The sequence below is a fragment of the Cydia pomonella genome, chromosome 5 (genome assembly GCF_033807575.1).
Source record: "Cydia pomonella isolate Wapato2018A chromosome 5, ilCydPomo1, whole genome shotgun sequence".
Lineage (NCBI taxonomy): Eukaryota > Metazoa > Arthropoda > Insecta > Lepidoptera > Tortricidae > Cydia > Cydia pomonella.
Genome location: NC_084707.1, coordinates 2,137,818 through 2,161,512, shown reverse-complemented (window position 1 = coordinate 2,161,512; position 23,695 = coordinate 2,137,818). Strand labels below are relative to the sequence as shown.

The 23,695-nt window shown below is 39.0% G+C and overlaps 1 protein-coding gene and 1 non-coding gene across 2 annotated transcripts; one reads left to right on the top strand and one right to left on the bottom strand.

Annotated features, from left to right (window-relative positions):
* Positions 1 to 21: 21 nt before the first annotated feature.
* On the top strand, positions 22 to 20,101 carry LOC133518401 (sodium/potassium-transporting ATPase subunit beta-2). The gene is made up of 7 exons (XM_061852078.1): positions 22 to 191; positions 13,689 to 13,829; positions 14,426 to 14,545; positions 15,066 to 15,259; positions 15,791 to 15,880; positions 17,299 to 17,482; positions 18,539 to 20,101. The coding sequence occupies exons 1-7, from the start codon at positions 59 to 61 to the stop codon at positions 18,646 to 18,648; spliced, it is 972 nt and encodes a 323-aa protein (XP_061708062.1). The 5' UTR covers positions 22 to 58; the 3' UTR covers positions 18,649 to 20,101.
* Positions 2,599 to 2,671, bottom strand: Trnad-auc (transfer RNA aspartic acid (anticodon AUC)). The gene has a single exon. It is a non-coding gene; the product is annotated as a tRNA-Asp (tRNA).
* Positions 20,102 to 23,695: the final 3,594 nt, after the last annotated feature.

The window sequence follows — 23,695 nt, the reverse complement described above, 5'->3', positions numbered from 1 at the left end:
GAGTGCTAGGGCGAAGCGCGAATCGATTCTGTACCGCAGTCGGGCTTGGAGCTTGAAGATGGCGGACAAAACTAAGGTTACTGAGCAATATTACGCGCCGCCGCCCGACCTAGGAGGATGGGAGTCCTTCAGGATCTTCCTGTGGAACTCCGAGACGGGACAGTTCCTTGGCCGCACTGGATCGAGCTGGGGTAAGTTAATTTGAAATTTGGAACGCTGAGCGCGCGTTAATCGGTTTTTAAAATTCATATTTCGAACGCGCGCTAATAGGATCGGTAATAGAATACAGGAAAACCTGCTAAGGCACGTCCCTTCAAAAAGCGGGAAAGCGTTTTAATCGTGAAAAAAAAAAGGAAATAAGTTGCAGGGATCAGTTTAAAAAGCGTATTACGCGGGAAATTGTATTAAATGTGAGCGTGTTAAGTGGGTACTACTGTATTTTGTTTTTTTGTAGTTTGTGGATGGTGTTATGTAATATGCGCCCATTTTTGCTGGATTTGTATTGGACTGTATTGACCCATTTCTGGGAGTTACATAACATTATATCAATTTTTTTACAGTTATGTAACTTAGATTAATGTTAAATGCTAAACGGTTTTCAGTATTCAAAAATATTTAACATTGACTTTTGTATATTTCATAATCATGATACCTATATTTACAAATGTCATCATATTTTATGTTAAATCGCAAAAATTGGATTAAACATTTTTATTATATGCTAATCATAAGGTCAATGAACAAAAAAAAGAATAATGACCACTATGACAAAGATTTATCACTTACTATGAATAAATTATCGTTCGGCAATCAATCGGATGTTTTCGGGAAACATCGGCGATGTTCGGAAATCGAAATCTATATCCGTAAAGATCTAGACTATTAATTTAAACTGTTAACAGCGTTAGTCATTAATTGAGGCTATTTGAGACCTGCTTCATTTATTAATTAACAGAAAATTACCCATTTTCGCGAGATTTTATCTCAATGCGTCAACAAACAAAAATTTACTTTACTACTAATCGAATAAGGTTGACTCTCCGCTGAAAATGCACGGTATATCCACGCTTAAAATATCCTACTCTCTCTAACCTTATGAATCCATTTTCATCGTTTTCCGAATGTAACAAGGTTCACTTTTGAATGCAGCTCTCTCGTTTTGCGACGTTTTGGATTTAGACCGGTTTCCCGGACTCTGATTGGTCAGTTTCTGGCTGCGCGCGCATCGTCCTTCGCCCCATCGATCCAAGGACGTCTGGATATTTATGGGTTTTAATTACCTTTTCGGCCTACTGGAGAAAGAATAAGATTACATCCTAATTTCTTAAGAATACTAAACTTAAAATAGACTTGTAATTTTTTTTCATCACACTTGCTCGTAAAAGGTATACACGGTACAAAGGTTACACGCAGGCGATGTGGTCCTTAAATTCTAAACTTCGACCTAGGGCTGTAATGTACGTACGAAATTAGGCTGAAGTTTTTTTTTTTTTTTTTTTTTTTCTCACAAGTGTGATGAAATACATCGTGTGTGCCACAAACGTACAGGAATTACGAATTCATGTTAATTAAGCCCTCGCCTTCCTCTTCGGGCTTCAATTCACACTCGTTCATTAATTCTTGTTTACCGCCCTTTATACACAAAGTACTTCCATATAGTGGGTTTTCTCGTGGCATATATGACATAGTAGTACATCTACACAGTGTCCGACGAAGAAAAAAAACATACCTATTCTACCCACTTAAAATGAAGAATAATGAAACTTGGAATAAATCGAAACATAATTGTTTGGCCAGATGGTTGACTGGTAGAGAATGCCTTCTGGCATTAAGTCCTCCTTTTGTACTATGCTTCCTATGTAATAAATATTTATAAAAATGTGAGCAAAACACTGATTTAAACTTTAACGATTTTTCTACATTTTTTAATTAAATACATAATAACAGGACTTGATATATAAGTACTTAATAAAATATCGGTAAAAAATACATAAGCGAGTTCAATCTTTCTTTTTAAGTCGGGTATAAATTTAGTAGGTACCTCAGTATAGTCACGAAAAAAAAATATTAGCTACAATTTACGTAAGTGGGTCTTAACTGCTTTAGGGGTGCATAAAATAAAGATATGCCATACTTTACCCACAAGTAAAATAATAGCATTTATATTATTACCTAACACCACGTTTACACTGATTTTCAGTTAAACGTTTTATTCTTTCAAGGAAAATAAATCATTCAGTACCCCTAGTGTAAATAAATTAGATTTCGAAACGTGACGTACGCGTTTGCGTTTAGTCTCATTTTGTATTGGATTTAGAAAGAGCGCGCCAAGCGGGACGTTTTGGAAACTCAAAATCCTATACAAAATGAGACTTAACGCAAACGCGTTCGTCACGTTATGATGTCGATCAAATTTACACTAGGGGTACAGGAATATGTAACAACAAACCACAAAGATATATTCATGTAATTAAGTGTTTAATGAATGCCTAAATCGTATGAACACACTGTAATCAGTAAGTTGACATTTTAAGAGGAATAGGTGTGGGTCGAAATTCTTTTTGTTGTTTTGTTTTGTTTGTAAAAGTGGAAAATTACTGCCTTGGGTGAGACTTGAACTCACGGCCTCTGGATCGATACTCCAGCGCTCTGCCAACTGAGCTACCAAGACCTCATCCATATTCAGAGCAGAGGTAGTACAAGTAATTTTTCCATTTTTAAATTTATTCTAAGCTTAGTAGCATCGTTCGCAGACGTTTCTGTCACGCATGTATTTTTGTATTTTATCATATTATAATAAAAAAAGGTGAGTGCTATTACATGTCTTTTTAGCTATAGATTTTACCATGAAAAAAATTAAAAACTAAATTTCATCTTATACAAATAGCGTCACATTTTGTGGTGACATATATAAATAAAATAAATATAAATATATATTATATGACATTATTACACAAATTGACTAAGTCCCACAGTAAGCGCAATAAGGCTTGTGTTGAGGGTACTTTAGACAACGATATATATAATATAATATATCAATATTTATAAATACTTAAATACATAGAAAACACCCATGACTCAGGAACAAATATCCATGCTCATCACACGAATAAATGCCCTTACCAGGATTTGAACAAAAAGCAAGACACCGAAAATAATTTTAACCCATGTACCTAACTTCGTCTTTTAATTCACGACAAACGCAAAATGTAATGATAAATTAAAAAAAATAATTAAATTTAAAAAATAATCACTTGAAGCAAAAATGTTTAGAAAAAAAAAATCAATCACCGCCTCGATGTCGCAGCTGTGTGCGTGCTTTTATTTTTTATATACAAAATGAACAATAAATAAGAGCCAAGTTCACAATTTATCACTGTTATCAACGTATTCGTATGTCACGGAAATGAGTCTTCAAATCCGTTTTGATATTAATTATCAGTACCCCTAGTGTAACTTTGATCGACATCATAACGTGACGAACGCGTTTGCGTTAAGTCTCATTTTGTATAGGATTTTGAGTTTCCAAAACGTCCCGCTTGGCGCGCTCTTTCTAAATCCAATACAAAATGAGACTAAACGCAAACGCGTACGTCACGTTTCGAAATCGAATTTATTTACACTAGGGGTACAGAAATGCAAAATACAGTTTATTGAACACATAAAAACAAAAAGTAGTTCCATAAATAATCCATTTTGTTTTGGAGTAGCATTGTTTAGTCATACTTATATTCATACACACCATAATAGTCACCATAACACTAGACCCTACTCATAGTATTGTGTTCCTGCCGGTGAGTAAGGTTGCCAGAGCTCAACGAGGGGCGGGAGGGGGTTAGGGTCGGCAACGCGCATGTAACTCCTCTGGAGTTGCAGGCGTACATAGGCTACGGATACTGCTTACCATCAGGCGGGCCGTATGCTTGTTTGCCACTGACGTAGTATAAAAAAAATCATAACAATATAATAATCAAAATATCATTATGGACTCTTCGTAAAGTACTTAAAAAATTAAATATTGAAATAAAATCAAGTAACAATAATAATTAATAAACGCATTAATTATCAATATCTAGATAAAAGACATAGTCTTAACCTCCAGACACCTAGCGCCTATAAAAAAAGTTTCTGAACCCATTATTTAAATCGTTATTCCATTATACTTACAAAAATTTAATAAAATTATAATACATTGAAGACCATTTTGGCCTAGTGGATAGTGACCCTGCCTACGAAGCCGATGGTTCCGGGTTCAAATCCTGGTAAGGGCATTTATTCGTGTGATGAGCATGGATATTTGTTCCTGAGTCATGGGTATTTTCTATGTATTTAAGTATTTATAAATATTTATATATTATATATATCGTTGCCTAAGTACCCTCAACACAAGCCTTATTGAGCTTACTGTGGGACTTAGTCAATTTGTGTAATAATGTTCTATAATATTTATTTATTTATTTATTATTTATAAAAAAGAGAAAAAGAGAGAAAAAAATAAGAGAATACATAGGGATCCATGATTTTTTATTAGAATTTAATATCAAATAATTTTAGTGATTGATTACCCTTATCGACATACACTACAAATACTCTTTATTGCACACATACACAGAAAACAATTCAAATAATACAAAAAATAATGAAAATCTATCATTGAGTACTTGGGTTTTCAATGAATACTCGAATAGGAACGAAACGGATGGCGTTGACCGATTTAAATACGTTGATTAGTCAACTTTACCCGCTTTTTAAAAAAAAACACCATTTTCTAAAAGAAACTATGAAAAGCTAACATTCTTTCTTGCCTACTACATACATTGTAAATACGCATATTCTTATTAGCATAAAAAATTAAATTATCGTAAACGATAATTTAATTTTTTAAAACCCACTTTTTGGCAATTTTGAGGGCGGGTAAAGTTTTCTGAGTCAATTTCGTAAGGAAATACAGCTCGTAAGACGTAGAATTAAGGTTCACTTCAAGTCAAAGGGTAATCCTAGCGTTCCATTAAAACAACTTAGGGTATTCTATGTAAACGTCTGTACAAAATTGACGATAAAAAAAAATTGCGATGTCTGGAGCTCAAATTTGGTGGTACTTGTAAAGATGACCGATTTGTAACAATTGTACATAAATAAATAAATATTATAGGATATTATTACACAAATTGACTAAGTCCCACAGTAAGCTCAATAAGGCTTGTGTTGAGGGTACTTGGACAACGATATATATAATATATAAATATTTTATAAATACTTAAATACATAGAAAACACCCATGACTCAGGAACAAATATCCATGCTTATCACACGAATAAATGCCCTTACCAGGATTTGAACCCGGGACCATCGGCTTCATAGGCAGGGTCACTACCCACGAGGCCAGACCGGTCGTCAAATTGTAATAAGTACTTCCTTGTTTTATTACTTTAAAAGTACAATACAAAATAGAATCCGTCTAATCTAACTTTGCGCTATGACGAGACAAACTGGAAGTGCCATTATTCGTACTAATATTATAAATGCGAAAATGTGTCAGTCTGTCTATTACCTCTTCACGCTAAAACCGCTGCACCGATTTAGATGAAATTTGGGATGGCCTACGGAGATAGTTTGAGGCTTGATGAAGAACAGAATATTTTTTATCAATCATCATCATAATTCCACGTAGACGTAGTATTTTTTTATATATTAGCTGCGATTTAGTATTTATATAAGCTTTTTTTCAGTTTTACACACCACTTACAACGCTATATACTCGTAAATTGATTGCGGAAAGGATCGATAGCCCTCTTATAGCTCAATGCATGTTCGATCCAATGAGCATTATATGTTCTACTAACATTGACGTTTTTAGTTTTATAGTTTTGTTTTTCTTTGTTAGCTACTAATATAGGTTTGTAGACAAAAATATGGATACGTTGTGTCTGAAAAAAATATTTTCATCCATTCATTCATTTTACCCACAATCACAAAAAAATACCCCTGTGAATTTACTCAACCCCGAAAACAGTTCAAATTACAAAATTAAATTTTCAACAACACATTTCGCAATTCATTTAAAAGTTCTCCAACCAGCAATTTACTCGTATCGTTGTGCGCATGTCACCGCGCATATGCCGCGACCTACCCCAGCACACGCCCTTTGGAAAAGCGTAATTATAGTGCATGCAGGTAATGCTGCAGTGGCAGCATGGTTCCATTTTTATCGCTTGTCACTATGCCTGTCACTTTCACACTTACATACTTGTTAGAACGTGACAGGTATGGTGACAAATCATAAAGAGCCTACCATCATAGCCCTACTGACGTTTGTGAGGGAAATTGGGTTTTCCGAAGTTATCGATTTGTATAATGCAAGTTATTTTATTATTTATTATGGTGGGCCTTTCTGAGTGCCACATCGACCAAGCAGTGATCTATTGTAAAGGCCCTTTAAAGAAGCCCGCTGATTACCAGTTCGCCGGACGATATCGGCCTGTCTATTGCGAGTTTTTTTGCGATTGTTAGCTTTTGCGAATAACTGACAGGCCGATATCGTTCGGCGAACTGGTAATCAATGGGCCCCTTTAAGTTCGTTACTAATGCCCGTTGAATCTAGGAAAATCCATATTTTTGGGCCGTAATGTTCTGTACCTCTGCAATACGTGGCGCAAGTAGGTTTTCCTTTTCGACATTAGTGGTATTGCTGTCTCCCCTTCTCTTTCGTGGCAGAACCTGTAATAAATAAATAAATAAATAAATAAATATTATAGGACATTATTACACAAATTGACTAAGTCCCACAGTAAGCTCAATAAGTAAGTAAGTAAGTAAATATTCTTTATTGTGCACCATACGAGGGTCATGCCAAAAGAAATTAGATACTCAAAAGTTACCGACTTTATTCTTTATTACAGCTATCTATTTTTTCGAAGTAGTCACCGTGAACACGTATACACTTTTCCATCCGTCTAAACCACTTAGAAAATACCGATGACCACTCTTCTTTAGATACCTCAGAAATTTCATAATTATACGCAGCCAGGGCATCTTCTTTGTTCTCAAATCGCCTTCCTTTTAATTTTTCTTTAATTTTGGGAAATAAGTAAAAATCGCAAGGGGCTAGGTCGGGGGAATATGGCGGGTGGGGCAAGATAGTCACGTTTTTTGAGCTGAAATAGTCAAGTGTTCTAGCAGAAGTGTGAGGGGCAGCGTTGTCATGGTGCCAGAGCAGGTGCTGAGTTCCCGATTTCGGCCGCTTGTCACACCAAGCTGACAGTACTCTGGGGGCACAAACTGTCACATACCATTCAGAGTTGACTGTCCTTTGATCTTCTAGCACTATCGTAGCAATATGTCCCGTCTTGCAGAAAAATGAGGCAATCATTTGTTTTTGTGTACTTCGGGTTCGGCGACATTTTGTTGGCGTCGGCTCATCTTCAAAACACCATACTGTGGACTGCCGCTTTGTTTCGGGGTCGTAGTTATATAGCCATGTTTCGTCACCTGTAAGTATATCATATACATTTTTTTTCTCGCCAGCGTCGAATTTATCTATCATAAATTTGCACCAATCTACGCGGCGGTCTTTTTGCAAATCGGTGAGTTTGTGCGGCACCCATCTTGAACAACGCTTATGAAGGGCCAGATGATAATGAATTATAGTTTGCAATGCTGCTGATCCAATACCCAGCTCACGCTCGAGCTCTGCATATGTAATTCGTCGGTTCGCACGAACATTTTTTTCCACAGCCTGTACGTTTTCTTGAGTGACTGCGGTTGGCGGCCGTCCGGTCTTCGCCTCATCTTCAAAGGTCTCTCGTCCCCTTTTAAATTCAGCAAACCAATTAAAAACAGTTGCACGTGAACAAGCAGACTCGCCAAAAGTTGAAACTAAAAGTTCAAAACACTCTTGAGGTTTTAAACCTTTTTTAAAATCATAATAAATCATAACACGAAAATCACGTCGAGTGAGCTCCATTGTTGCGAAAATTTCCCTCCAAAATTACCCAGAAAAAAAATAATTAAAAAAGGAATCCTAACATTTTCCGAGTGTTCCATATTTGAATTTATTAGCAAATAACCTACCTTTACAATGGTGTATAACTGGCCAGTATCGATCAAATGACCATAGAGTATCTAACTTCTTTTGGCATGACCCTCGTACATTTAAAAATAGACAGGAAATGAAAAAACACGTAAAAGTTAGGTAACAACAGGCGGTCTTATCGCTAAGAAGCGATCTCTTCCAGACAACCTTTGAATCCAATCCAATCCAATAAGGCTTGTGTTGAGGGTACTTAGACAACGATATATATAATATATAAATATTTATATACATAAATACATAGAAAACACCCATGACTCAGGAACAAATATCCATGCTCATCACACGAATACATGCCCTTACCAGGATTTGAACCCGGGACCATCGGCTTCGTAGGCAGGGTCACTACCCACTAGGCCAAACTGGTCGTCAGAGTGTATATGTATTTTTATTATTATGCAAGCTATGAAACTGTCTGAAAGCGCGATATAGCGGCAAAATGCTTCGTTACAAAGTGGAAAATGCTTCTTAAGCGCTACGGCGTAGCGCGGAAAAATGGGATGGCTTTAGATGATAAATTGACGCCATTTAGGGAATCCCAACCCACAAAAAAACTGTAGTTGAATTTTGAACTTGAAGAAAGGAAAATGACAATTATTGAGGATGGTTCCTTTTTGCCAAACATCGTCCAACAAAATTTTAAAATTATGTTAAGAGGCTGTCAATACCTAAAGCGCGCACACTGTCTATTTGTATCGGAGTAAATGAGATAGCACTGTCGCATGTTACTGGGCCTGGGCAAGGGAATAATAAGAAAATTATTTAAATAAAAAAAGTGGATTATTAGTGTAATATTTTACTCGTCAGCGGTTTAGATATAAATGTTTTGAAATTGTGATTTTAAGTGCAGACCCATAAGTCAAAACAATAAAGACATAGAACCGTTTAATTGTGATTTTAAGACCAATCTTTGCAATTATTTTCTATCGAGCTGATTTCGTTCAATCATGTATCGAGTACAACCACGGCCTTTGAAATATAATTAATATGAACATATATTTTTCTTACTTCACTAAAACAAATAGTCTTTCTTAAAAAACTGTTTAAGTAACAACAATTTCAAGGACATTGGGTGTTGACAGCCTCTTAAGGCAACCGTCCATTGTAGAATGCCAAGTTTGTTGAATTCCGTGCTAGTACAATGTAAATTTTAGCCATTTAGCCACAGAAATATGGTTGTAGCAAGTAGACCGCTCTATGAGCAGCATGTATATTGTATTGACAAAATGCGCTCCAAGGGAATATTTAATAGGTATCGTCAACGAATATCTTAAAAATACTCACACAAATTGTTCCATTCGAATGAAAATAATAGCAGATTTTTATGGTACTAATTGTATGGGTATTTTTTGAAAGAAATTGTCAGGTAATGGGTAGTTTTAAGTTTTGTTCGCATTCACCCCAGCACCGGTTTTTACACCGGTTGGCAGCAGTACAAACTAATACGAGAACTAAAGAAGATCAATTTGAGTTCGATTCCCAGTCCCAGGCCTAGACCCGCATGCCAAGAACTTATATTAGAGTTCCTAACAATCTATCTAACAAAGTATCACTTAATAGTATTTTCCTACTCCTCTACTGTTATCTGTGATTTATGCATTCATTAATACGAATATAAGAACATACATAAAAGATTTCAAGAAAAGTCTATATTGTCTATTCCTCATAAAAGCTCTTGTGCTTTTATAAGCTATAATGTTACTGCGATTAATGGCTACCAACCTAACAAAACCAAAACGAATACAGTTTTAAACTAAGTGCATTGCTGCCAACTTACAAAATATTCATTTGGTTGCATAGTAAAAATAATTACTTCATAAGTCAGAAACACGCATGTGACACCCGTAATATAGCAACACCCATAGACTACGAAGACCTCTTAGCGTTGCTTGTTAGTCTCCGTAGGCTACGGTGGCCAAAATTGTGAAAAAACTGTCCAAAAATTTAATTTAGCAAGTAGCAAGTACCAGGGCCTCATGAGTTGCGAGGAAGTGTCGCCGAACGGCCGGCCGCGGCCCGGGGCGGGCCGGGCGCGTAACAAGGTATGCTCGCGCGTCTTGGCTATATACTTTTGCTGTAATTTGTTTACCTAAATTAAGATTTATTTTTGTTGACTCGTAGGAAAAATATTGTATGCAACGTTGTATAAGTAGGTCAAAAAATTCTCGTGGCGTATTCCTTTACAATGTTCGCCTACGCCTTCGGCTCCGGCTCACATTGTAACTCACGCCACTCGCCTTTTTTGACCCTTCTTATACAACTGTTGCGTAAAATACTATAAAGCTATTTAAAACCACGAGTTGGATTGTAATGAAATTTTGCAAATACAATGACATGAGGTATATACTGTGGCCCTAGTGAAAAAGGGTACAAGTCTCTGGCAGCGCAGGTGTAAAGGGGTGTAAGTTCCACGTAACACTTATGCCCTTATACGCCTAAACTGCCAGAGACTTGTACCCTTTTTCACTAGGGCCACATTATTACCTATGTCTGTAATTAGATTATCTCCAGCTTATAAAACAAACGCGAACAAAACGGTATCTGAAGCTACATAAACTAATTACAGGCATATACCTTGTGCAATCTAGCGTAACTACGTTTGTATAATGTAGAACCGAGGTTGCTGCGGATTCTTAATGTATAGATTATCGGTCCCAGAGTGTCACTTATCGCCACGCGGCGCGGCCCCGTGCCTATTACGGCGTTAACGAGCTCGCAATGTTCGCACCCTTAATTAGTGAACGTCGCGTCAATGTACTAATCGTCTAAAATGAAGATGTAGTCGCGCTACGAAGAAAAATGGAGCTTGGGTTGATGATGTTAAAGTGGTTTTTCATTTGGAGTCTAATTTAAATCTAGATAATGATATATCTTTAAAAAACAATCTTGCTACGAATAAGAGTACAATTTCTATGGAAGTATCATACAGACAGGAGGCATTTTTTCGAGCAAACCAACTTAATTAAACATTCAATACAATATTGTTGACTCACTGCACTTCCTACCTTTTGAAATATAACACTTACACCTTAATACTCTTTTTTTTTGACATGGAAAACAGAGTCGACCGGACAAATCCGGTCTTATTTCTCTTTTCCCAGAGATACACTCATTAATCCCACAACCAAATTAACCTTATAAGGGGCTGTAGAAAAATCTCAATAGCGTGAAGTAGCCGATAGAACAGCGACATCTACTGTGAACTTGGGCAACTATAAAAACTAACTAAATCATTTAATTAATAAGTTTTTGGCAAAAATTTCATTTCTGGTACAAGCTTTTATCGCTGACTCTACTTTTCTTTCCACAGGCAACTAATACTCATCGAGCAAATTCTAAAAACCCCAAACGCAATTAGGTTGCGTTGTTTTATCACAGAGTTCCTATGTCCACCTCTTGTCTCCATCATCGGATCAGCTCGATGGTACCATAATATTGCATTGTCACCCGACTTATATGTATGCAAATTTTCAGCTCAATCGGAAACCGGGAAGTGGATCAAATTTAACTTGCAAGATTTGATTACAAACAGACAACGGTCAGGTGAAAGTAAATAAAAGCTTGTAAAAAGAGCTTATCGTTTTCGGAAATTCACTTAAAATGCTGTACTTTAGGAAAAACTGAGAGCTTAGCCAAGATGATAATTGTTATGTTAGCCAAGATGTAATTAGAAAACGCTAATGGAAACTTAAAAAATATATGGAAATATAGAAACTTTTCGCACCATCTGTAGTCCCGATATTTTTTTTTAGTTTAGCGTTTGTCGATGTAAATTAACATCATAGACAAGCTCCCTGGTACAGCCATGTTTTTCGCTTATACGCGGCGCTGTCCAAAGTTAGGTCAAGTCATGATCGATTTCATAAATTGATCTCAAGTGGCGTTATTGGGAGTTTCCTAACGGATCGAACTGACCGCGTTTCGACTAAACTCTCATTTGCTAAGCTCCGTTAACAGTCTAATTGTAAATCTATACCAGTGGGGCGACACTCCTTCTTTCGGGAATTCTCGCCTCCGTTCGGCTCAGCATTGCTCCGAGCAATTATGGTGGGCACAACACAACTTGATGTCCATATGCTTGCACGAACACAGATAAGATAATGACTTGAATTTTGACAACCCTAAACAGCCGAAAGGGATAGTGCCATACATTACAAAGGGTCAGCACGATTCGTCCCTGAATCGCTGTTAAACTTCGATTTTGTAGGAAGTATCGTTTCTGTACGGTAGCACGGTAGCATTCGCGACCCAGCGACCCAAAGTCGTACAAGAATTAAAAAAGGAAGAAAAAACCAGCTGAAACGTCGGATAAGGAAAAAATAAGGAAATTATATCGCATTAGACTTAGAGCCGTTATAATGTGTATGTCGGCGGCCGACCGTGAAATTCCTAGGCATATCGTGAAACGAGAGAATCTTTGTCTCGTTCCCTGAGTCGACGAAGCCCCGTTACGCGGGGCTCCTTATTCTGGATAGTTCGTCCGTCGGGCACGGGTATCTGAAGCAACTTATCGAACTATCCTACCTTTCTATTGGTTTGATGTGATTACGGTCAAAACATTACACAGGAACATTAACGTGCCGTTAAGACCCGACCCAAAGGGTTGGCCGCCGACATTTACAAAACAAATGGAAGTTTTGCAAAACAACTACCTATAGATTCTTTTTATCCCGAAGAATAGCAAGAATGTTTTACCCGACTACTGTTCCACCGAACGTCATTACCAAAACTATAGCTGATGTCATATCGTGAACCACGTTCGACGTGTTGCCTCTCTGTCGCACTTATAAATTCGTACGTAAGTGTAACACGTCGAACGTGGTTCGCGGTAGGCCCTCTGATTTTCTTGAATGAGTGACAAGTTTTTAAACCTAGGGATATACGCACCTACAAATATGTCCGTCAGATCAGTCTGGGGTCTAATTCTGTCAAAGTATATCATAGAATCGCTTGCAGATAAATGTCCGGTACTGGGGGCCTAGCCAAGTTAACAATCGATTTCCGCAAACGAAACCAAACGCTTTTGTCTCTCTATCACTCTACCATATTACTGTGATAGAGACAGAGAGCATTTCGTTTCGTTTTATGTAAACGATTGTCATCATGGCTAGGCCCCCTTATGTCCCGTGGGAAACTTTCCAATTGCGATATTTCCAAATGGTACAATTTTGGAGACCTCTCATATTTTTGTATGGGGATCGACATTTTCCATTTTTAAAATAAAAGTTTCCTTTGTCTCCTGTCAAACAATCCAAAAGTTTCCAAGAACGTTTCGAACTTTTTGGAAACAATCCACAACTTGCACTTCTCTAGTAGGTAAATCTGTGCCTAATTTCGTAATCATACGAGTAGCTAATGACGTGGGCGCTGACGTATAGTAAGACAAACTATTTTGAAAAGGGGATAGGTCAATCAAATTAGATTTTTTCGAAAACATTAATTTCCAGCAAGCTGGAAATCGCTTTAACACCTTTATTTGGTCCTAAATGCTTGTAATCCGAGTGTGCGGCAATCACAGGAGGTGTGCATAAATTTAGGGAACTTTGTGACGTGAATATTTGAGAAAAACATTAATAATTCTTCTCTATTTTGTCCCCAGCTAAAATCCTACTATTCTACGTGATCTTCTATGCCTGCCTGGTGGGCTTCTTCGCTGGGCTGCTAGCCGTGTTCTACCAGACTCTGGACATGAAGGTGCCTAAGTGGCAGCTGGACAGCTCGCTCATCGGCAGCAACCCTGGTAAGAACTTCTTCAAGTAAATCTGGTTATTTGGATTTCTTCGCGAAGATAAGCCACCAGACCTTGAGAAGATTCCGAGGAAGAAACTCTCGGTGGGCTGCTGGCCGTCTTCTACCAGATCCTGGACATGAAGGTACCCAAAAGGCAGATGGACAGCTCGCTCATCGGCAGCAACCCTGGTAAGAACTGCTTAAAGTTTGTGTGACTACTAGCCATTTGCTGGGTGTCAGACCCTGGACCCCAAGATGTCTGGACACCAACTGAACAGGTGGCAGCTATGGAAATACATTTTAGTAGAAATTTGTACTTGAAAGTTACAGTTAACGCGAACCTAAAAAACTTTCTTGTAAACCACTTATTATGTATGAGGACTTTACAGTTGGTCACTATATTTGTATCAGGACTTTACAGTTGGTTTCATTGTCATTGCGTCAGGATCTTACGATGGGATCCTAGTTAAATGGAGGGATTTGGGTTGGTATTTTTATAGCAATTTCTATTGAAAAGCTGGAATTGCTGATGAAGACCATAGAGTCACAAACTGTATAAGGAAGTTGAAGCTTTTTTGTTAAAGGTTTTTTCCCATCGGTCCTCAGGTCTCGGATTCCGGCCGACGCCCGATACGGCCAACGTGGAGAGCACGCTGATCTACTACAGGGCCAACGACAAGGGCTCCGTGCTCAAGTGGGCCAAAGTAATCGACGAGTTTTTGCAGAGTGAGTACTTAATGTCCCAATCTTGTCCCAAAAGGGGTGTTGAGGGCCTAAGCTCGTTCCGAGCCTATCTTCAAAACTTTTTGCCTCAGTCCAGCTCAGTTTATCTGCATACAGCTAGGGGCATTCCAGAAAAGTGTGAGGTACACAGGTTTTTATACTTCTAATAAAGCTAAGAAGACGATATTTGGCATGATAACGTTTGATACCCAAGCTTTATTCAACGGTATATTAATACAGATTTCTGCAGCTTGTCAAGGTAGCTGCCATACGTGTCGTTGCCAAGAGTGTACAGGGCGCCCGCAGCCACGGCTTTCGTCCGGCGGTTTCCAACCGAAAGCGATGGTAGCGTTTTTCGTTTCCTCTCTTTGAATTGTATGTCCAATCCATCTCCATTTCCATGTCACGATTTCTTCGTCAATAGGTGTTTGCCGTCATATACTCCATAGGTCTTCAGTTCGAAGACATGAAGTTTATGTAGTGTAGGTAAAGACAATAAAATACCTAACCTCAACCTTTCCAGCTTACCGCCGCAAAGGCAGCGGCAGCGGCGAGGTGCCCGGAGCAGAGAACCGCGTGGCCTGCAGTTTCAACTCGGGCCCGCTGGGCGACAAGCAGGTCTGCGACGTGCCCGTCGACGACTTCCACCCCTGCACCCCTGCCAACCAGTACAACTATGAGCTCGCCGCGCCCTGCGTGTTCTTGAAGCTCAATAAGGTAGGAGGTGTTTTTTATTATGAGTATTCTGTTCCACTATGATTTCATTCACGTAGAAATCGTAAAAAAATCAACTGATTGATATGAGTATTTTTTGTTTTGTAAGTTCATGTGTTCTTAATAATTCTAGAAATTAAAGTTATTCCTATTCAGAATCATGATCAATCACTTTTAATTCAACTAGAAAATAAGTGTCTGTCAGAAATACAGTTATTGCTACTGCGCCTAAAGGCCCCAAAGAATTGCACTCGTGGCGACTTAAAATTCATGGCGCTTACGCGTTTAGGTCGCGAGATTCACGCTCCGCTTCTACGGTTTGCTGAAAAAACAACAACTCATGGTGCAAAATACTGGTTCTCTGTCCTAGTTAGATGTATAGATCGTGTCATCCACGAAGACGCGTGCCTTGATTCGTATTGTCATGTTTTTAAAGGATAGATTTGACAAATCTGCGCGTCATCGTGAATGACACGAACTATAAGTACGTACCAAGTACGAGTAAAGTCATACTAAAGGAGTTGTCTCCTCCAGATTTTCAACTGGACGCCGAAGCTGTACAACACCAGCGACGACCTGCCCGGGAACATGCCAGAGGACCTGAAACAGCACATCAAATCTACCGTGAGCACCATCTATTACCTTACGCTGCCATAGTTCAGGGAGCGGAGTTTTCGAAAAACCTTACCGCTAATCTAGATCAAAATATGGTTACCAAAAATTTTATTAGCAATCTTCAGGATTTTCTCTAGTGACTTCATCTATTCGGATCCTAATTTTTTGAATTTGACTCAATAGAAAAAATCACGCACATAGGCACAAAATCTAAAAATTTGAAAATAGCTTTTAAAAGGCGCAATTTTGTTTTTGAGGGAGCTCATAATTTATTTTTATTATTAGTTTTTCGTACCCAAAGGGTAAAAATGGAAACCTATACTATACTAAGACTCCACTGTCCGTCTGTCTGTCTGTCTGTCACCACACAAATTTTCACAGATTTTCTGTTGCCGCTATATCACACAAACAAATTTGTACCAAAAACAGAATAAATTAAATCTTTAACTGGCCCGGCTCCCATGCAACAAACGTGATTTTATTGCCATTTTTTGCGTGATGGTACTTACTGCTATGGTGTAAAGATAAAGATAGTTTATTATTCAAGTAGGCGTAGCGACCCGAAGTGTATCTTGGCCTCTGACAACAAAGACCGCCATGCTTCTCTGTCCAAAGCCGTTTCTGTCCAGTCGACGGTACCGAGTTCGCTAAGGTCTTTTTGCACTTCCTCTCTCCAGCGATACCTAGAGCGTCCAGACGGTTTTCGGCCATTTGAAACTCCAAAGTACCCCCTCCAACAATCTACGGGGCCTTAATGAAAGGATCCACCGATGGTCGGTTAAGAGTGTTGCTGTTAGTATAGCATCGTTCACGCTGTTAAGTGTCACCAGAACCTTGCTGCCGCCATACAATCGATTTTCTCTCATTTTTCATTCTAAATCGACATTCTTAAATGACATGAAATTTGACATGAACATTCAAGTAACATATGTCTATATCTGGTATTAGTATTCGTTGCTAGAAATTGTAATACAAAGAAATTAGAGCGTGTCTCTACATGCTGGTGGAATAGAGCGAATGAGAAACACCTCTGTTTTACATACAAAACTCCTTTTCGTTCTATTCCAACATTTCAGGGCCCACCATCCGATGATCCGTTTTTCTGCTAAGGCGTTGACGTGGCTGCTGTCACTGTCAATTCCTTTAATTCAGCCGCAGTTGCCATCCGAATTTCACCGTTCAGGTGAAGTTCCAATGGTAACCGCAGCGGCGTTACTGCAGCGGCATTACCCCTGGCCTTGACCCGGGCGCTATAATTACTCTAGCTCCTGGCACTACCTGTCTTTTGTATGAGTTCTACATTTCCTGCTACCTAAAGGTTGTCTGGTTCTTTTTTCCTTTAAAATTTGTTTGTTGTTTTATATGGAAAAATAAAAAAATCTTGTAATAAAGAATATTTACTTACTTACCTACTCTTTTTTCCTCAGGCCGGCAAGAATGAAGCGAACATGGTGTGGGTGTCCTGCGAGGGTGAGAACCCCGCTGACGTGGAAAACATCGGGCCAATCCAGTACCTCCCCCGGCGCGGGTTTCCTGCTTTCTACTACCCTTTCACCAATAAGGACGGGTATCTGAGTCCACTGGTCGCTGTGCTCTTTGAGAAGCCTAGGAGTAAGTATTCTTGTAATATCCTAATTGAATGGGGTGAGAACCCCACCGAGGTGGAAACATCGAGTCAATCCAGTACCTCCACCGGCGGGGCGCAGGTTCCCTGCCTACTATTACACTTTCACCAATAAGGATGGATATCTCAATCCACTGGTCGCTGTGCTGTTTGAGAAGCCCAGGAGTAAGTATTTAATAATCATGTCCTAATTTAATGGGCTGAAAATATCCCATCCAGTACATCTCTCAGCACGGGTTTCCCGCCTAGTACTACTCCTTCACCAATAAGGATGGGTATCTCAGCCCGCTGATCGCTGTATTCTTTGAGAAGCCCAGGAGGAAGTACATTACCTAATCGAATGTGAGATCATACACTGCTAACACCTTGTAGATCTTTGAGGAATCCAGAATTGTTTCAATTTCAACCTTTAGAAGTACCTAATTTACCAACATAACCTGATGGGATTTACCCACTGAAGAGCCTGATCATCATCACAGAACTGACGACCAGTAAGGCTACCGACTTTAGACTTTAAGACCGGACGTCATAGGTTAAAATCCTGGGTCATACATAAACTTTATCATACATACATAAGAATTGTGATGTTTCAATTGCTCTTTGGCGGGAGAAAACTTCGTGATATACTTGCTTTTGAAAATGTTATCGCAAAATTTTTATTAAGTCGCCAAGTGGCATTAAGGGATGTATGTTTAAGATGCACCACAAATATCAAAAGGTGAAGAGGATTACGTTTAAATTCGAGTTTCATATCTATGCCAACAGAAATAGCCTATTTGATTAGTGATTGTATACTTTTTAACGATCATACACAGATTAGTCTTCATCACAGTATGAACTTCGTATTTGTTTTTTCTGTACCCAAGACCCTTGGTGATAAAATCCCACAATTTTGATACTACTAACCAAAAACTACCTCAGGACCAGTTTTGGGCGATATCAGTCTCAACTAGAAATTAGGCTCTCCTGAATTTCGTTTACAGGTAGGTACATTTTTTTCTACCTGTGCATCCATTACAATAGGTAACCTTTGTAATTTGCAGCGGGCGTCCTGATCAACATCGAGTGCAAGGCGTGGGCCAAGAACATCTTCTACGACCGCTACGAGCGGCGCGGCTCAGTCCACTTCGAGCTGATGGTGGACCGCGGTTAAGCACCCAGCGCGGCGCAGGGGGCAACCTCGCAGCCCTGCCACCAGGACTGCGAATGAGTGTGTGATTGGTGGATTAACTACTTCTTTTCACTGTGGTTCTTAACTGGGAGCACTTTAAACGCTCCATGAATTATTTCCTAAAACGGGACTTGAAAATTACCTCTGGTGTCTCGATTAACCACTCCTTTATAATCAGGGCCATTACTGATAAGCCCTGGATCTTTAGTGGTCCACGAATAATTATTTACCGAAACGGGACTTGAAAATTACCTCTAAAGTCTCGAAGACGACATTTTGTACTCTCGTAAGAAGGGCTAGAGTTGACATTGACATCTAATTGCCACGAATGTTTCGAACTATCCGCATTTGATGTTGTTTATCCACGTTTTGCACACTAGTCACATCAGTATCAGTGTGTGTATACGTGTGGATGAATTTATAAAAATAATCTTTGTTGAGTGAGTGAATCTGTTGGTGGTCCCTGTTCATTATTGAAAGGTTAAGAACCGCTGTCTTAACTCATTCACTGCTAAGCTCCAGTCGTTTTCTAGTAGCGAAATAGCTTCGTAGAGATGAAATGATGTAAGCACTGAATGGGTTAAGTTTTTTGGGTGAGCTTGCTTAAAACTGCCATAAGTGGTTAATCTACGTTTAATGTTAATCAATGTTTTGATTGTTAAGATTGGTAGATTTTAAGAGCACTTTCGTGCCAATGTAATCTTTAAAATGGTGGCAGGATTGTGAATGGGTTGCCAGTGACGTTAGTTAGTGTTCGCCATTCAAGCCAGGGTGGTTGCTGTGGCCACCGGCAACCAACCAGGTGCGCGGGGTTCCAGCAACCAGTTTAAATAAAGTAAGGCCAATGTAAAGGAATAAAGAATGTTAACAGACTTTCAAAGCTTCACCCAACGCATACTTAGTTCCTTCGGCTATCTGAGCAGAACAGGACCAAGAAGCGCATGATCACTGGCCACATGGTAAGGAAGCGTGGATGGACACATGGCCACGCGTTGGGCGGACAGAATAAAGTCAGAGACTAAAGCAACATTACAGGCTAGCATACACCTGGCCCAAGATAGCGGCTTGGTGGTGAAGTGTCTACAGTCGTCACGTTCCTCAGTCATACGACAAATAAGAAAACGGGAAAGCTTTTAAAATAGTCGCTGGCTATCGCAATGTAACGGTCAAGTTGTTTAAATTCTTTATCTCTTTATGTTGGCTGTACATTAAGTTGGTTGACGGCCACAGAGGGGTAAAGGTAAGATCCAAGCGCCGCTGCCCGCTATTAGCAATAGCCATAGTTGGCGTTTATTTATATTCGTTTTAGAATAAGCCAGAGGGCGTTTCAGTTTGTTTGTCACGCTTCAAGTAAGATAAAAGTTTTATTGATATTTATTAATATGTAAATTCTGGACGGACAGTCAATAAACACGCAATAGTTGGTTCCAATTAAGGTTTTGTCTTGTTTTATTTCAAAACCTAAGCTTTCCTGTTATATTATACCCCCTCATAAAGCCAGGTAATTAGAAAGGAATATACACTGATATATATGGCGCGCCGCGGGAAACTCGCGACAGAAGATTTGACGATTTAAGAGTTACGCAATCGCCACCTCAAAAACTCTGAAAGTTTACTTCTGATTAAAATATTGCTAGTCAAATCCCTTGGCTATATCACGTACTATTTTATACTAAAATTAAACTGCCATGGTATGCATGTGGAGTAACGATATACAATTGAAAATAAATGAAAATTAGACATGTTTACGTGATTTTTTTTATCAAGACTATTTTAACTTTTTACGGTATTGCTTCAAGTTTGCCCTCGGAAATATAGTCTATTTTTCGAGTGTTTTTTTTCATAGCATTTGCCCTTTATTAAAATGTGTAAATTTTAATATAAGAAGCGGTGGTGGCCGAGTGGATATGATGTCCGACTTTCAAGCCGGAGGTCGCGGGTTCAAATCCTGGCTCGTACCAATGAGTTTTTCGGAACTTATGTACGAAATATCATTTGATATTTACCACTAGCTTTTCGGTGAAGGAAAACATCGTGAGGAAACCTGCATACATCTGCGAAGAAATTCAAAGGTGTATGTGAAGTCCCCAATCCGCATTGGGCGAGCGTGGGGACTATAGCCCGAGTCCTCTCGCACATGAGAGGAGGCCTGTGCCCAGCAGTGGGACGTTTATAGGCTGAATTATTATTATTTATTTAATATAAAAACTGCAATTTTGCGTTAAGAATAGGTACTTACTTACTAGGAGGGTAAGAAAAAGAAATACCTACAAGATTATATCAATGGCAAGAATCGGATGTCTGGAAGAGATCGCTTTTTAGCGATAAGTCCGCCTGTTGTTACCTACTTACTTATGTCCTTTTTTTTGTTTGTAACATGTATGTTTCTTTGTAGTGCACAATAAAGTATTTTATTATTATTATTATTAATGGCATTCATCAGCCACCTAGCTTAGTAGGTAGTGTCTCTGCCTAGGTAGAAGGAAGTCCCGGGTTCAAATCCCGGGAGCGGCATTTTTTATGCGTTAATTTACGTCAAATATTATTGTTTGGAATGGTTATGGATGTAAATCATGTAAATCTATGTATCTTAAGTATCTATTTCTCTATTTAACCTCCTGGTTTCCACAGGCCTTTAAAGGACAAATTCCAAACATTATTTTATAACTTTCACTAAACAAGACCATGGTTCCAAATTTAAAAACAAAAAATCGCTTCTGGGACCCAGTAAGTTAAGCATGTATATCGTCTAGTACCCGTAGTACAGTCACGTCTGAAAATATCGATATGGATAAAGTGCCAAATATATTTATACACGACCTTTTTGCCGATATATTAAGGTAGTGTAAACATAGCACTTTGAAGATATCGATATTTTTAGACGTGCCTGTACAACGTGCCTGGACCCGGGTACGTCCTTAAACTACGTCCAAAAGAGAGGTATGGGCATTGTGAATGTCATCTTGCTTTGTGTGGTAGGGCACAGCCAGTGGATGCCATTCCAGATCTAGAGCAGAGCCCAACTGGAGAAGTACCTCCACCTTACAGAAAACAGCAGCCAAATAACAGTAGACCCTACTCATAGTGTTGTGTTCCTGCCGGTGAGTAAGGTTGCCAGAGCTCAATGAGGGGGGGGGCGGGTTTAGGGTCGGCAACGTGCATGTAACTCCTCTGGAGTTGCAGGCGTACATAGGCTACGGAGGCTGCTTACCATCAGGCGGGCCGTATGCTTGCTTGCCACCGACGTAGTATAAAAAAAAAAACAAGCATTGCTTAGATTCGTAGTCCTAAAAAAATATTGATATTTTTAAACTGGAAATGTAAATTTAGTAAGTCCCTAAATAAAGCAAATAATGCAGTGTTGCACGGCGTTTTCTTCGAACTTGGCCGTATGCCATGGCATACAGTACATGTACTGTCTATATAAATGACAGCATGGAGAAACAAAAAGTAAGTATAGAGTGCTCAGTGCTCACTCCATACATCAGTTTTGGTATCAAAATGCTCATTATTTTCGTAGTCGACATCGAGATCATACCATAACGACCCCGTCCCACGTTGAAGGATCGGCCTGCGGCCTGGAAGCCCGGGACTGCCGCGGACCAGGCCCATGCAGACACTAAAGCGCCGCAAATATGCGACGAATTTGCGGCGCTTGTCATATAAACACTGGGCCCATGGTCGACCGACACAAAATAATTCATAAAGGGAGTGTCGATCAGACTAAGGGCCGATTTAGACGGCACGCAAACTCGCATGCGATTTTAGTTACATTGCGGACTATTGAGGTTACAACTAATTCGGCGACCGATCAAATACCGCAATGTAATGAAACTCGCATGCGAGTTCTCGCACCGTGTAAATGAGCCCTTATAGGTGTCTCGGGCGACCACAGGGCGAGCTCCGTCTTTGCTGCCAGCCTCCTAGGGAGCATTCCAGAAGCGGGTAGCTTTGGGGAGGTATTTTATATTTAGTTTTTATGTGTAAGTGTTATATAAAAATATTTAATTAGTTTAGTTTAAATATGTAAAAATTCTTACATGTTATAAATAAAATAAACGTCGTAATTGATAACGTCTAAGTCCAGCCCTGGGCGTTGCAGCTCGGAAACAAGGAATTATTATCGATAAACTGTTTACCATTGTGTTGATGGCCACATGTATACTCGTACCAAATTGAACTTAAAGTGTAGGTAATTAGGATCGTTCTGTTTTTAATATGTTTTTGTGTTACTTATTCTCTAAAATGAACTTGTTCTGTATTTTAAGTGTAAGTCTCTGGACTTTTATAGTGCTACCTGCAGTGTGCTACTATTAATTATTGTGACAAAAAAGTCTTAGTCTAATTAGTTATTATTTTTGTTTGTTTTGTATAACTTGCGATGCTCACTGACTTACTTTTGATTTAGTATATATTCTCATTAAGTGAAATGTAAAATTTCTTTTGAGAAATAAAGTTCTTTAAACACAAATAAAATAAGCATCTAGGTGAAATTATCAGTACCGCTTCTTGACACTAGATGTCTCGGGTGTCGCGACTGACGAAAATTGTATTTCTCATCAATTTACAGCTAATATTACAAGCAGAAGGAGTTTGAAAATACAAGTTCCGGTTATATAATATTAGCTGAAAATTGTAGAGCTTGACTTTTCGTTCGTCGCGACATCTATGGTCAAGTAGCAGTACTTACTGATAATTCCGCTACTCGATGCTATGTCGACTTCGAAAATAATAAGCGTCTTGGTAGTAAAACTGATGTATGATGGGAGCACTTTATGTTTACTTCTTATTTCTCTATGATGACAGGCATTTTGTTTTTTTTATACTACGTCGGAGGCAAACAAGCATACGGCCCGCCTGATGATAAGCAGTTTAACTCCAGAGGAGTTACATGCGTGTTGCCGACCCTAAACCCCCCCTCGTTGAGCTCTGGCAACCTTACTCACCGGCAGGAACACAACACTATGAGTAGGGTCTAGTATTATTTGGCTGCTGTTTTCTGTAAGGTGGAGGTACTTCCCCAGTTGGG